Source organism: Canis lupus, chromosome 27, assembly GCF_011100685.1.
Source record: "Canis lupus familiaris isolate Mischka breed German Shepherd chromosome 27, alternate assembly UU_Cfam_GSD_1.0, whole genome shotgun sequence".
In the NCBI taxonomy this organism is placed as follows: Eukaryota; Metazoa; Chordata; class Mammalia; order Carnivora; family Canidae; genus Canis; species Canis lupus.
Window position 1 is genome coordinate 43897409 of NC_049248.1, and position 15732 is coordinate 43913140.

General features: G+C 60.0%; 1 protein-coding gene across 1 annotated transcript; it reads right to left on the reverse strand.

The window, feature by feature from the left end:
- Window positions 1-2130: 2130 nt before the first annotated feature.
- KRT83 (keratin 83) lies at window positions 2131-8350 on the reverse strand. The gene is made up of 9 exons (XM_038577736.1): window positions 7967-8350; window positions 6172-6380; window positions 5083-5143; window positions 4860-4955; window positions 4484-4648; window positions 4161-4286; window positions 3704-3924; window positions 2999-3030; window positions 2131-2555 (listed from the first exon to the last, which is right to left on the reverse strand). The coding sequence occupies exons 1-9, from the start codon at window positions 8348-8350 to the stop codon at window positions 2386-2388; spliced, it is 1464 nt and encodes a 487-aa protein (XP_038433664.1). The 3' UTR covers window positions 2131-2385.
- Between the last annotated feature and the right edge of the window lie 7382 nt (window positions 8351-15732).

Below are 15732 nucleotides of genomic sequence, written 5' to 3' on the forward strand. Positions count from 1 at the left end.
GAATAAATCAACTCCTGTTCTTCCTTTAGGCCTCAGCTTCAATATTTTCAGGAAGTAACCAGATTTCCCTGGTTAATAATCCTCCAGCCATGCTTCTCCTCTCCTCCTTGTACCAAGGCCCAGGCCTCTCTGTGGCTGCACCTCTTGCTTATGGAGGGGTGGCGGTGGCGGCAGAGGAGGTGGGGCTCAGAGGCTCAGGAAAGGAGGCTCTAGTAGTTGGAGAGCATGCACTGTCGGTCCTGCCTGGCACCTCAAGCTGATAGGGTGGAAGGAAGGTGCATCGCGTCCAAAGGCATGGAGTCTCCCTGGGATACCCCGGTGGCACCTGGATGACCTGCCAAGACCGGAAGTCCTCACAGTGTTTTCCTTAAGTCCCTGGGAGGGGAGTGTTAGGATTCCAGAGCGGAGCTCAGAGTCATTGCCCAAGAAAGAAGGTCAGATGGAGAGGCCCTTGCAGAGCCCCTGGGCCAGCCCTCACTTGACGCATGCTCAGGACATCTTGAACCAGAGGAGGGGAGGAAGACCGAGGCGGTGGGGAGTGCTGAGAGGCAGAGACCAGTCAGAGCCAGATACTGGTATGTACCAGAGGGGTACACCACGTTCAGGAGTCTGGACTTCATCCCGAGGGCAGTGGGGACCCGCTGAAAGGTCAGACTGGTGCTTTGTAAAGCCCCCTGGCTGCCGCGTTGTGTGGGTTGGCAGGGGGATGAGCAGCAGCGCTCTGGCAAGATGGTGGGGCCAGAATGTGGGTGGTGGTGGCGGAGAGAGACAGAGGAAAGAGACGGACTGGGTGGGGGTGCTTAGGAGGTAGAAGAGGAGAGCACTTGGGGGTTAGGTTGAGGGTAGATCATAGGTCTGGGCAACGGTGTTGATGACCTTGCCAGGGGACAGAGAGGGGGTCCCGGTGGAGAGTGTGGAGTAGCGAGTGCAGCTGGAAGGTCTGTTGGGTAGAGGCAGCTGCGGGAGACCCAGTGGAGATGTGAGTGGGAACTGGGGCAAGCGGGTCTGAAGCTGGGGAGTGAGGTCAGGCAGCCGGCGTGTCGGGAGGCACAAGTGCGGGTGGAGGATTTGAACCAGGAAGGCCGTTAACCCATTAACCGTGGGGGCAACTGAAGGCCAGAGACTGATGTCATTGCCCGGGCCGTGTGTGCAGAGGGGTGAGAGAAGGGCCCCAGGGCCCTGGAACGGTCCAGGGCCAGGTTGTCTGGATGAGGGACATGAGCCAGGGAGCAGCGCAGCCTGGGAGCTGCTGAGGACCTGGGAGAAGGCAGAATCAGGAGAACAAGGCAGTGGAGGCCCGAGACTCTGGGCAAGGAGGGTGTGACGGAAGGTAGGAGGGGCTCCTAGGACAGCGTGGGGAGATGGGTGGGCAGGAGTGGGGCTGGGGCCCACGGAGGGCTGATCCAGGCCTGGTTCCTCCTGAATGGGGCTAGGGGCTTCTCAAGGTTTTCCTCCTGAGAACTCCCGGACTCTTCCTGAACTGAGACCGGGGGAGTCCGGGCCACGCAGGGGGCGGGGGAGCCCTCTCAGCCTTGGGAGTGAAGCTCTGAGGCGCCTGAGGAGGAGAGCAGGGGCGCGGGGAGCTGAGAAAGTGGGTGTGCGGTGTCCTCTTGCCAGCTACGGGGCTTTCGAGGAGGCTGTCCCGGCTGTGCCACCCACGGGGCGGGGAGGGGCAAGAGGTGGGTGTCAAGGTCTCATCTGCCCTTGGTTGATGGGCAGCAGTGGGCGTGGGACGGGCTGGGTCTGGAATGACCCGGGGCGGCCGCCGAGTGGTGCCTGCGTGTGGTCGTGGGGACGGGAGACAGCGACGGATGCCAAGAAAACGGGGTGTCTGTGCGGGGGAAGGAGGCTAAGGCCACACGCACACGCTCCACCCGCACACTGCCTTCCAGGAGGCCCCGGCCTCCCTTGGCTCCCTCCAGACCCAGTCAGAGGAGTAAGTCCCAGACTCCCCGGCTGACAGGTGTGACTCGGTCCCGGGTGCTGCACCCGTGGGCACTGCCTGGCCGGGGGAGGGCGGCTCTGGGGAAGGCCCCGCAGGTGTGCGGCTGGGATGCTCAGGCGGCGCTGGCGCTCATGGGTCGGCGGACACGGGCTCGCTCGGGGAAAGCAAGGTGCACAGCACAGAAGGCGGGTCCCCCAGTTTATTGGGACAACAGGAGACAAGAGACCAGAGAGGCGGGCGGGAAGGGGGTGGGCATCAGCCGTGCTCCTTCGGGGGCAGGAGAGCCCTTCTCCGCGCGAGGGGCCTGCAGCCAAGGCAGCCGTGGGCCGAGGTGAGCGGAGGAGCCACGGGGGGTGTCTTCTCAGAACCCGAGGGGGAGAGCCCCGCGGCGGGCGCGTCCGGCAGGCAGGGGGGCTTCTCCGGCTCTATGCGGGGGCCGCCTAACACCGCCCTCCGCAGGTGGTGTTCAGCGGGCCGCAGGGCGCGCACATGCCCGTGCTCACCGCCACGTTCCCGGTGCACGGGGCGCTGCACACGCTGCCAGTCACGGGCCGGGAGCCCGACACGCAGAGGTCACCGCACACGACCCCGCCCCGGGAGCTGCTGACGCCTGCAGGAACGGGGCAAGTCAGGAGGCCGGGCTGGTGGCCTCTCTGACCTGCCTGACCCTCCAGGGAAGGACACAGAGGGCCTTGAGCTGTAGTTCTGGGGGCGTGGAAGGAACCTGACCCCACAGCCAGGAGCCCTGGCTTCTGAGACTCCTGCTCTGCGACCTTGGGCAAGTCCCTTCCTCTGTCTGGGCCTCGGCTTCACGTCACAGGTTCCTTCCTGTGGCGACCTGGTGTGCTTCCCCTTCCCCGATCCCCGACAGGCTGTCCGGTTCTCCCTGCGAGCTAACCGTAGTCCCTCCTCCTGCACTACCCACCTACTCCCATTTACTGGGCGAATGATTGGAAGTGCTGCCCCCACCCCAGAGCGTTTCTATACACTCGTAGCCAGAACATTCTTGTTGCCCAACATACAATTTTCCCTTCCAGGGCTCAAGATACTTACAGACATTCACAGCTCCAACACCTTCACACAGCCTGAGTGGAGAAAAGGGAAGAAAGGGGAAGAGAAAAGAAGTCACAGTGAGATCCTCGAATCCACTGCGTGCCGGAACGGACCATCTCAGGTCTATTTCCGGCCTCTATTCACGCCTTCGTGTAACTTTTCAAAAGCACCGTTCGGGCCACTGCAGCAATGTCAGGCCACACTGTGTTTGGCAAGCAGAGTATGGGCTGGATTGAGCTCTTAAAAGGCTCCAAGGCTCCTCGGCTGGCTGCCTTTGTGCAGGGCACAACCTGAACAACCGCACATGGCACACGTGGAAGGGGAAGGCTCTGCGGGGCAGTCACATGAGGCCAGGGTCCCAGTTTGGCCAGTTTGGCCTGCCGCTGGGCTAGGTGACCTCCTAGAAACCAGGCAGGGAGACTGTGCAAGACTTGGGGATGGCGTGACTTGAGGAATGAGAGTGGGTGTCTGTCTAGGTGTCCAGCTGCTGTCCTAGCAAGGACCTGGGTTCTCTGGGACTCAAGACCTCACAGTGACACTAGTCTTCATTTTTCCCCCTGCTGTATGCTATGTCCAAGGTTCAGTCTTTTCAGATCTGGGATTCCAAGACCCCAGAGTCTGGCCTGGGGTCAGTTCTCGGGGCTGATTGGGATATGGGCAGATCGACGCAGGTGTAATTCCTGGGGAGGCTGGGTTGGGCCTCACCTGTGCTCCTCGCCCTCCAGCAGCCGCCTGTAGGTGGCGATCTCGATGTCCAGGCCCAGCTTGGAGTTCATCACCTCCTGGTACTCCTTGACCAGGCAGGCCATGTCCTGCTTGGCCTTCTGCAGGGCGGCCTCCAGCTCTGCCAGCTTGCAGCGGGCGTCGGTGAGGGCCGCCTCGCCCTGCTGCTCCGCCTGCGTCACGGCAGCCTCCAGCTTGGTGTTCTGGGGGTGCAGAGAACAGGGTGCTATGGTCCCGGGTCTCTCTCTCCATTTCCTGGATGTGTCTGGTCGCTCCCACCTCCAACCCCCCCCAAAAAGGCCTCTCCCTTTATCAGCCGGGACCCCCAAGGGCCACAACCAGGGCCTCTAGCCAGGCACATGGGCTGGGGCGTGAGTGGGGTGGTCCCTGGGGCACACACTGCCTGGGCGGCCCTGGGGATGCTCAACATGAGCCCTACCTGGCACTTGGCGTTCTCGACCTCGGCCGTCAGCCTCTGGATCATGCGGTTGAGCTCGTTGATCTCCTCCTTGGTGCGGCGCAGGGTCTCCCCGTGCCGGATCACCGTGGCCTTCATCTCCTCACACTGTGTGTGTGTAGGGGGGGCACAGGGGCTCCTGAGGCTCAGGACGGGTCATCCCGCTGAGCCCCACACCTTGCACAACTGCCACCCCAACCCGAGGGCTGCCTGCCCTTCCCTCGTCCATCCCAGCTGGACAAATCCCAAAGCCCTTTCAGCATCCCTCCTTCTGGGGCTCTGGCAGGGGGAGGCTGGGCCCCGACCTTGCTGCGGTACCAGGACTCGGCCTCAGCCCGGCTGCGGCTGGCGATGTCGTCGTACTGGGCCTTGATCTCGGCCACGATGCAGTCCATGTTCAGGTCCCTGCTGTTGTCCATCTTGACGATGACCGAGGTGTCTGAGATGTGGGCGTGGAGGACGCGGATCTCCTGCGGGGGCGGGGGAAGGATGGAGGATCTTGTTTGCACCCCAGCCTCTCCCAGCACGTGTGGACCCAACCCTCCCTGGTCTCCCGCCCCTGCTCCCACTATAGCCCCATGGACTGCAGGCCTCAGCCCGATCCCAGGCCAACCAGTCCCAGGCCAGGGCCCCCTCTTCCAGGCTGGCTGCCAGTTCTCTGCCTGGACCACGGCCCCTCACCTCCTCATACAGGCGCCGCAGGAAGTCGATCTCCTCGGTCAGGGCTTCGGCGTTGGCCTCCAGGTCTGACTTGCGGAGGTAGGCGCAGTCCACCTCCTGCGTGGGGTTCAGAGGGCTGTGAGGCCAGCCGTGCTCAGGGCACCGCGAGGCAGGGTGGCCTTGGCGGGGCAGCCAGGAGGGGTGGCCGGGGACTCAGGGTGGGGGCTGGGCCTCGGGCACTCACCTTCTTTAGGGCCACAAACTCGTTCTCAGCGGTGGCCCGAAGTGCGACTTCTTCTTCATACCTGAGGTGGGCGGGAAGGACAGGAGCCCGTCTGAGCACCTCTCTGCTTGGCCCCGAAGCGTGTGTGCCGAGGAGCTTGATCCCCAGACCCCCTCCCTGGTCACCCCCCACCTCCGAATGAAATGGGGCAGGATGAAATCCTGGCCAGGCCTGCTGAGGTCCAGCAGGGAGCCGAAGTCCCCGCGTGCATATCACCCCTGAGCTCCTCAGTGGGGATGGGAGGCGAGAGCCGGAACTTGAGCGTGTACATGTGTGTGCATGTGCACGTGCGTGTGCAGAGGGCCAGGGAGTGGGAGGTGCCTGTGTCCTCACCCCGGTCTGCATTTCCTCTCTTCTGACCCCTGCCCCTTGCCCCTGGCTTTGCTCCAGGTCATGGGGTCCCCCCCTCTGTCACTCCTCTCCTGGACTCAGCCAACCAGGAGTCAACCTGCCACTTCCTCCTGCTGGGGGGCTGGGGGGCCCCGGCCAGCTCAGAGCCCGACGTGGGGAGCACGGTGGCCTGGGAAGTTCAGGGCAGAGAGTGTTGCTGAAGGAAGCCACTCGGCTCCCCGGGAACCAGCTTCTTACACGGAGAGTACCCGGTGTGCACCCTCCACGTCACGTGTCACACTCTCTAACTGATGGCCTATGTCCGTGACTCGGCCACGCCTGCCTCCCGGCAGACGGGAAGCCCCCCAGGACGGGCACTACAGCTACTGCCCGCCCCTGGATTGCTGGCAGCCTTCTCCGCGTCCGGCCGGCACCCTGCAGACACTGCTAGTTGAGAGGCCTAAGGATGTGACGACGGAGGAAGGGAGACATCATTCCCGGACCCGCTGATAGGAAGGCAGGGGGAGCTCTGTCCCCCAGGGGGCCAGCACCCTCCGCAGGCCGCGCGAGCCTTGGGGAAGGCAGAGAGTGCAGGTTCTTTCCCAGCCTCGGGCAGAGGCCCGGCCTCAGACCCAGACATGCCCCTGCTGCCCGCCCCCCTCCCAAGTGCTGGGAGCTTCCTTCAAACCCTTTCCCGCGCCGGCGCCTTCCAGCACTCACTTCTTCTTGTAGCCCTCCATCACCTCCTGGACGTGGTTGAGCTCGGAGGCCAGCCTCCCGCTGTCGGCCTCCACGCACTCGGCCTCCCGCCTCAGCGTCTCGATGTAGCCCTCGAACAGGGGCTCCAGGTTGCTCTCGCAGCACTTGCGGTTCTGGTAGAACTGCCACTTGGTCTCCAGCAGCTTGTTCTGCTGCTCCAGGAAGCGCACCTGCCACCCAGAGGCAGAGCCTGAGAATCTCTTCTTACAGGATCGGGGTGAGGGTGGGAGGGGAGGGGGGGTGGGGAAGAGGTGGGGAGGCCGGGTCCCAGCCCCAGGACCTGCGGGTCCCCAACTCTAAGACGTAGCAGGTGTATGTCAAAGCCACAGCAGGGCTTGATCGGCGCATCTGGAAGTCCTTCCTGAGAGCTCGCTACAGTCTTTTCTAGGCAATTACCTGGTGCCATGAGAAGAGCCAAACTACACAGAGTCCAGGTTCTGCTGCTACTTGCTAAGAGCACGTCCTCGGGCAGGGCATGTCTCCCCTCCGCCAGGCGGGAGGTTCATGCTCTCCTTACCAAGTGGCTTTAATGAGCCCTGGCATGAAAGGGCGCCTGCGTGCTGGGCAGTGGCTACACCAGGTCAGGTGCGGCTGTCAGCATGCAGATGAGCGGGCCGCCCTTTCTAGAAAGGCAGACTGCAAAAGGTGAAAAATAAGGCCTGTGCCAATTATGGAGACCTTGCAGCAACCGTGCAATTAGGATAATAGCTCCCCTTGGGACATTAGTGCGGGAATGCTCTGGGCACCGACCCTTTTCCTTTTACAGACGTGGAACTGGAGGTCCAGGGACCTGAGGTGTCGCCTAAGGTGTCACAGTAGCAGAGGGAAGACTCACACTCTGACCGTTTGCCCCCCCCCCCCCCGCCCCAGGGGCTCTTCTCTCACTATAACAATAACGATGGACCGTTGGGCCCCAGGAAAATGGCACGTCCCTCTGCCTGCCGCCAGGCTGGCCCGGCTGGCCCTCCTCTTCCTCCCGATCCCCTCGTCTAGAAACGTTGCCACAGCCCTGACCAGTCCTTTCCTGTGCCCTCCGTGGTGCTTCCTGTTGTTAGGAATTTCAGACTTGTTGGGTCCTTCCTGCCTGGGAGTTCTCTCCCTCTGTCCCTCGTGCCACTGCCCCGTTTCCCCAATTTGCTGGGGGAGGTGGCTGCAGACTTGCACCGGACACTGGCACCTGCAGGTGGCTTACGACGTGTCCTGACCATTTCCTGTCTGCTCCGCACGAGGCCCAGAGGGTGGGGACTGTAGCCACTGTTCATCCCTGGATCCCGAGCCCCAGACCCGGACAAAGCACCAAAGCATCCTGGGCCCCCGCTCAACGGCCGGGGAACCACCTGGCGGAGAAACGGCGCCTGTGACCCTGACCCAGGACACCCCAGGCCGTCTGCAGCGTTAACTCGCAGGCCTGCCCTCGGCATGGGGCGGTGGAAGGGGCCTGCCTTCCTGCAGGAACAGCTGTTTGACTGCAAAAGGGTCGCATCCCCCCGCGACAGCCCTGTGCTCCCCAGGAGACGTTGCTGCTTCTGCTTCCTGCTTACAGGTTTCCTGGGTGCCCTCCCCGTCAGACCGGCAGCCCCGATCCTATTCTCGTCCTTCCGTCCATGTCCTGGGCGCATGACTGACTCTTCCTTTTGGACTGGACGGGTTGGGGGGGGTTGTCTATGGGCAAACAAACGGCTCTGACTCCCTCCTCGGTGCCTGGCCTGAGTGTGAGCATGGGTGGGGCCCGGGAAGGGTGACCAGGGACACCCACCTTGTCGATGAAGGCGGCGAACCTGCTGTTGAGGCACTTGATCTGCTCCTTCTCCTCGTGCTTGACGCACTGCGCGTTGGGGTCGATCTCCAGGTTGAGGGGCGTCAGGAGGCTCTCGTTGACCGACACGGTGGTGATGCAGGGCGGGCTGGGCCCGCACACGCCGCCCGAGCGGTAGCCGAAGCTGCGGCCGCAGGAGCCGGCGCGGAAGGCCCCGCAGACGCTGCGGCTGCCGAAGCCCCCGGTGAGGCCGCGGTAGCAGGAGACGCCGCGGTAGGGGGCGGCCGTGATGCAGCAGCGGCCGGGCCGGGGCCCGCAGGCCGAGGCGCAGCTCAAGGTCCTGGGGCCGAATCCGCAGCCCACGTTGCTGAAGCCACAGGTCATGCTGGAGACGGGAAGGTGTCTGGACAGTGGAGAAGCTGGCAGAGGAAGGAGCCAGAGGCTTGTACTCCCTGGGCTGTGGCAGGCCCTTTTATGCACCACGGGCACTGGCATTAAAAGGGGCAGCAGGGTGACAATAGCTGCATTTTATTGGCTTGGCATCATCCCGGCCTCTTAAGAGCCAACCCGGCTTGCCTCTTCAGGGTAGCTGTGTCAACAATCCACAGCCACAGGCCTGTTTCATCTTCAAAGCTGTTAACAAGCTTCCTCATTGCCTCTCCCCCTCCCATTGCTACTGGAAGCAGAGAAAGGGAAGGGGTCCTGGAAGCCTCAGCTGGGCTCCACGCTCTGACCACTGGGAATGGGCACAGTGACTGGGGGGAGCCTATTCCCTGAGCCTTCTCTGGAAGGGGCATCACCGGGCTGTGGGCCCCAAACCTGTGACCTGGCCTCAGGCTGCATGTCCCAAGCCCCCTGTTGTTCTGAGAGGCTTCTCCGCCTGCCTCTGTCTCTCTGAAGCACATCCCATTCTCCACTGTCAATCTCAGCCTCTCCTGACCTGTTCCTACCCAGAGTCTAGTCAGGGGTGGCAGTGGAGGTGGAGGTTTGGGAGGTAGCATAATCTTTGCACTTTGGATATTCCTAGGAAGACAAGCCAGGGCATGCTAGATGGGATGTAGGAGAAACTGAGTCCTGAGAGTCCATGAGACACCCAAGACTATTCTCCAGAGTTCTGGGCCTCGTTGCTGGGGGACTAGTAGGGGGGCAGGATTGGGAGCATGGAATTTCCCAGAGCTACAGAGATGAATTGGGGAAGACTACTTGGAGGTGGGTTGAAGCAGGACTGGGGGAGTGTGGGGTAGGGTTGGGAGGACATGAGAAAGGAGGCCGGCTCCCATTTGGAGACTAGACTGGGTAATCATGCATTCTTTCGTTCATTCAGAAAATTCTTTTTTTTTTTTTTTTAAGATTTTTATTTATTCATTCACATTCAAGAAACAGAGAGGGAGGCAGAGACACAGGCAGAGGGAGAAGCAGGCTCCATGCAGGGAGCCCTGACGTGGGACTCGATCCTGGGTCTCCAGGATCAGGCCCTGACCCAAAGGCAGATGCTCAACCACTGAGCCACCCAGGCGTCCCTCGTTCAGCAAATTCTTACCGCACACCGACATTGCTGGGTTCTGGGAGTCCAGCGGAGACTGAGCTATTTGGAGGTAGGGGAGGGTGGCATGCATACAGGGGTGCCAACATTTGGCCAGTGGGCAAGGGGGAGAAGCCATGGGTGGACAGAAGGTCCAGAGATGTCTAGGCTGAGCTGGGATCTGTTATGGGGGCGTGTGGCTCTTTAGGGTCCCGGCAGGGATGCGCCCACCAGGAAGGATGAAGGGTGCTGGACATGGGAGGAAGGAGGTCAGCAGTGTTTGAAATGACATCTCTTCCTCCCCTCTGAGGACCCATGTTGTGAGAGGAGGTGGGGAGCTCATGCGGTTGCCCTGACAGCCAAGCTGCTTTGCCCTCATCCCTTTGGGCCGGGACCCGCGGTGGCTTTGCTGGGTGGACAGTGGACCGAGTCAAGAGGTGCCTCGAGCCTGCAGATCGGAGCCCGTAAACCCTTCCAAGAGCAAGTCTCTTGACTGCCTTTGTTCTCAATGATGACTCCTTTGATGGACCTGTTTGCTGACCAGCCACAAGCAGATGCTGACCCAGGCTGGGCTAAAAATAGCTCTCCCCATCCCCCCGCCCGGGGCCTCACCTTTTGCCCTCTTTCTCCTCTCAGGGTGCACGAGCCACTTACATCCCGGGCAAATCATTTCTGGGAGCACAGGGGGTACTTCTAGCCCCTCCACCTGGCCCTAGGAATACATCTTCACAGACTCGTGTGTAGACTGGGAACTCCGTGGGTTATGGGCTGGAGACACCCAAGCACGTAGGCCTGGGGTGAGGGAGGGAGGGGCTGATTCCAGCCTAGTGGCCGGGGTTGGGGGGGTTGGAGTCCTTCCGCGGGAGGCACGGCTGAGTGTTGGCTGGCTCACACATCTGCCAGAGCTCCAAGAAAGAACCGGCTCTTGCTCCCCTCTTGTCTCAGCTGGAAGGGCTGAGCATCCGAGGATTATGTGGGATTCATTTCTTGGTAAATGCTGCGAGCTACAAGGTCGTGAGTCTTCCAGGAAACCTTTCTCTATTACCCTGCTGGTCATCGCACCTCTGCCCTCTGACCCCGTTCCTCGGTCACACGCACACCCAATGGGCTCCGTGTCGAGGTGCAAGCTTCACTGAGGGCCCCTGTGTAGACACAGCCTGTGTAGACACAGCCGCTTCCTGGGGGTTGGGGGAGCCATGAGTACGCCCAGGCCCCTGTCCTGATTGGAGATGATGGTCGTGCTGATTCTGGACATAAAAAGGTGTGGTTTGAAGCCCAGCTCTGCCACTGACTAGCTCTGTGACCCTGGCAAGTCATGTTTCCTTACCTGTAAAATATGTAAGGCTATCTTTGCTGGGCTCTTGGGAGGATTCACTGGGTGCCTGGAGGGGGTTGGTGCCACCCCCACCTTCACCCATACTGACAAGGTGACTGGTCTTGGTTCCAGCAGGGCCTTGCAAAGGGACAGTGGACACAGGCGGTGCAGTGTCACTCTTGGTAAGCAGAAAACAGCCCAGCAGCTTTACAAGGCAATCGTGGCCACATCAGAAAGCCTTAATTAGAGCACCTATTTGTAAATGGCCGAGAACAAAGGGGATTGCAAACTGGGTGAGCCCTTGAAAATAGGCTTAGACAGGAAGCTGACAAAGGGACAGCTGGCCAACAGGCTGCTTCCTTCCACCTGGGTCCCAGGATGGATTGGTTCCACCCTAACCATGGGCTATAAAGGCTCTGGTCGAGCCCCAGACTGGTGCGGGCCCCAAGGCCTGTGCCCCGAGCCTGCCCTTCGCACAGCTGGCCTGGGTTGGCCTGGGGTGGCCTCGTCCCTGCTGCCTGGAGTGCACCGCTTGCCCCGACTTCTAGCTTAGCTTCCTGCCTACCTCCCTGGGCCTGTGAGCGCCACTTGGCCGCATTCATCAGTGGTTTTCTGGTGGCCACCTGCCTGTCCGCCTGGCTGCTGACCCACTTATGCAATTGTCATTTCATATAGATGGGCCTTTTAATTTGTGTCCCCTCTTAATGGATTTAAAAAAAAAAGATTTATTTATTTATTTGAGAGAGAAAGAGAGAGAGAGGGCATGAGCAGAGGGAGGAGAAGAGGGCGAGGGAGAGGGAAAAGGAGAGAGAAAGTCCTTAGAAAGACTCCCCGCTGAGTGCGGGGCCCGACATGGGACTCCATCCCAGGACCCCGAGGTCATGACCTGAGCCCAAACCAAGACTCAAGAGTTAGATGCTCAATAGACTGAGCCACCTGGGTGCCCCTGCCCCTTCTTAGTGGAGTTTTGATGAACAACTCTGTGAGGAACGTTTGTAAGATATCTCTTCATGCACATGTCCACTAATTTATTTTTTTAAAGATTTTATTTATTTATTCATGAGAGACAGAGAGAGAGAGAGAGAGGCAGAGGGAGAAGCAGGCTGCGTGCAAGGACCCTGATGTGGGACTCGAACCCGGGAATCTGGGATCACGCCCTGAGCTGAAGGCAGGCGCTCAACCGCTGAGCCACCCAGGCATCCCGCCCTTATTTCTTTAAAATAAATTCCTGAACATGGATTCGTGGGTCCAGGGGGACAACCATCCTGGCCTGGGTTGTGCCTGGCTGTTGCTTGCCTGGCTGTGGAGTTGGCATTTCCGCGGGGAGGCCACTGCCATGAAGTAGGAGGATTTGGGAGTCAGGAAGTGGGGATGCAAATCCGTGGGATTCTCAGCGGCTGTGTGACAAGTACTTCATCTCTGTGCGCCCTGTCTCTTCATCTGCAAAATGACCATCGGAATATCGGCCTCCTGGGCCCCGTGAAGACGCGGTGAGGTGGTGCTGGTGAAGGCACAGGGGCGGCTGAGGCCCAGGGGTGGGGGGCATCTCCTTCTGAGCTTTTGCTTGCCTTTGCTCTGCAACCTTGCTGCTTCCCGTTGCGCCTTCTGGCCTTGAACTCACAGCACTCAGGCCTCTGAGCTGGAGCTGATGGCACGTGGCGCCTTCCTGTGCCCCAGAACCGTTTATTAAGCAAGTATCGTGTACCTCAGGGTATAAAGAGGAGTGTGATAAACATAAGGAGCTGGCTGCTTAGTCGGGATAGATCTGTAAATAGGCACAGGCTAAATGGATGGGAGATACAGTAGTTCTTCAGGGCAGCTCATGGGCTGTTGATGGACAGTGTGTGTGCTGGCTCAGGGGCCCATGGGGGAGCTCTCTGTGAGCTGGAGCCAATGGGGAGACTGTGGGAAAGGTCAGCCTTGAGCCGGGCTTTCAAAGATGGGAAGGGCTTGGGAAAGTCAGCGTGGTGAAGGCAGCGCCGGGCGGAGGGTGGCAGGAGAGTCCAGGAGTCTTCAAAGGGCGGTGGATGGGCACCGGGGAGCTTGGGGGTGTTGCGTCTACGGGATGAACTTCGGGTACACTCTCATAGAGCCGGGAGCAGGATGAGGGTGCCCTACTCTCAAGGCCGGGCTCCACATACTGGAATTCTCGGCTCAGAAGATAAATATAAGGATGAGGAGGGAACTGGCATTGTTGGCACAGCTACATAGAAGGCCAAACAAGATTGGGGCTCCTGGGACGCCCGGGGGGCTCAGCGGTTGAGCATCTGCCTTCAGCTCAGGGCGTGATCCCTCGGTCCCCGGATCGAGTCCCACATTGGGCTCCCTGGATGGAGCCTGCTTCTCCCTCTGCCTATGCCTCTGCCTCTCTCTCTCTGTCTCTCATGAATAAATAAATAAAATCTTAAAAAAAAAAAAATTGGGGCTCCTGGTGGTTCACGAGCCTTCAGCTCCGGTCATGATCTCAGGGTCCTGGGATCCAGCCCTGCATGGGGCTCCCTGCTTGTCCCTTCTCCATCTGCCTGCCCCTCCCCCTGCTTGCGCTCAGTCTCTCTTTCAAATAAATAAATAAATAAATAAATAAATAAATAAAAAGACGGCCGAATGCATTCAACTGATAAACTATAGAAATAATGAGATGAGATGAGCAGCCAGTTACAAGGTCAACTTACAGCAATCCGGAGTGTTCTTCTGCGTCAGCAGCTGTCAGTTAGCAAATAGAGAGAAAAATGAAGACACCATTCCTAAGAGCGATAAAAATAAGGACGTGTTTACGGTGTAGCAGCAGAGCCTTCCCGAGATCGCTGTGAAGAGCCACGTAAGCCTCTCTTCTGAGGAGAACATACAAGAGAATCCGGTGACGTGGGTTTCTATCACATTCAAGGATAGTTTGACCTCATGCTCCAAAGATAGGAGTTCTCTCAGAGTCAATTTATAAGGCAAACCCAATAAAAACCCTGGGCTGGATTTCTTCTGAGGGACTTGATGAAATGATCTAAAACTTACGTGAAAAAATAAAATCTGGGCAGCCCGGAGGGCTCAGCGGTTCAGAGCTCCCTGCATGGAGCCTGCTTCTCCCTCTGCCTGTCTCTGCCTCTCTCTGTGTCTCTCAAGAATAAATAAAATCTTAAAAAAAAAAAAGAAAGAATAAAATCCACTTGTGGTAAAGGCGGTGGTGAAAAAAGGAAAGCAAAGAGACTGTCCGAGGATCTGAGCGTCCCAGTGATAAAGAAGTACGGAACCTACGCAGCAGCAGGTCAACGGGCCACTGGAACGGAAGACAGAGCCCAAAACAGCCCCTTTAAAAAAAAAAAAAAGGTTGGGGCGACATGCAAAAGGCCATTTCTTCAGTGGGTGAGATTGGTACAAACAGACTCAGCGAATGGCAAGCGTGGAGCTGGAGTCCAGTCCAGTCCCTACACCGTGGGCGCCCCCGGGGAATGAAGGCCGCGGCAGGAACCGGGACGCACACAGGAGAGCACGCGAGAGATCTTCCTTGTAGCTTAGGGCGAGGGAAAGCATTCTTAAGCAAATGTTAGAAGCCGAAATTGCAAGGTTAAAAAAAAAAAAAAAGATTTGATTGACACAAACACATCAAAATTAAGAATTCCAGTTCAGTGGGGGAGAAAAACGTGAGCAGCTAGTCGACACCCCGGAAAAGCGAAGTGGATGGTGAGCTCCTGACTATGGGTGGGCAGCGGTGGGGCGATGGGGGTGGGGGGATGGGGACCCTGACCAGGGTGGGGGCGGTGGGAGGTGGGGACCCGTGCACGCGGGGGAAGGGGAGGTGTTCTGGACTGCAGCACAGCCTAACGCAGTGGATTCCAGGGAGCAGACACCCTGGGAGCCCCTGGCCGCCCTCCGGAAAAGCCCCCCTCCTGCAAGGACAAGGCGGTTTGCGGTGGCCTTGGGCACAGCAGCAGGAGGCTGAGGCAGGCCAGGGCCCCGCGGCGCCAGGGAGAGGGGGATGCACGCGGGGAGACGAGGGCCGCTGGAAGCCACACAGGCCATGGACTCGCAGACCCCACAGTGTCCCGCGGGGACGTGTCACGTCAGGACTGCACCGCGGCGGCCGGTGGGACAGGCCAGCTCCCAGAGCAGCGTAGCTTCCTTTCCAGGCACGAGCGACTATGTGAGGACGTCACATGTGTCACCTGCGCTGAGAGGGACAGCAGGGGTAGGGGATGAAGGGAACAGGGGAGCAAAACAGAGAGCGGCTTTCCAGGGGCTCCTGGGGCCACTGAGCCAGGAACCGCGGCGTGCGACGGGTTCACCTGTCTGCCCAGGGGACACGGAAGACACAGTAAAGACGTGGGGAGGGCCTAGGAGACCAGCCGGATGGGCTGGCCGGGCCCCTGGAGACTGGGCTGCGCAGCCGTCGGTGACCGGGGAGCTGTGTCCCGGAAGCAGATTTCCGGGGAACCGGGACCGTCCGGGGCCCACGATGAGTTGGAGGGAAGCCCGGTGCGCGGATCTGTTAGGAAGTGGACCCTCAGGGGCCGGCCGGGTGCTCCGTGTGCCGAGCTCTTGCGGGGAGTGAAAAACGCAGGCGGGGAGGAGCCAGCGAAGCTGCTGCTGCTGCTGCTTCGTGAGAGGCCTCGCCCTGGGAAGGCTTCCTGGAGGAGGGGCGCTTCCCACGCCGCGGCCACTGGGCTGGGGCGCCCTCCAGCGGAGCCGTGGGGCCGGTCGTGCTTTCTGGGCGCCTGTGCGGCCCAGGGGTGACTCACACAGCCGCAGGGCTCCTCGGAGCCTCAGACGCAGCAGCAGCAGCGCTTTGGTGTGTGAAATGGGGATGCAGGGTCCTGCAGGTGTGATGCGGCTGGACGAGCTCCTGGAGGAAGACAGGACAGGGCGGGGCGATTACGAGCGTTTCTGAGCCACGTTTTCCTCCTGGGGGTCTCCTGGAAGTGCTCCCCTGGCACGGCCTGC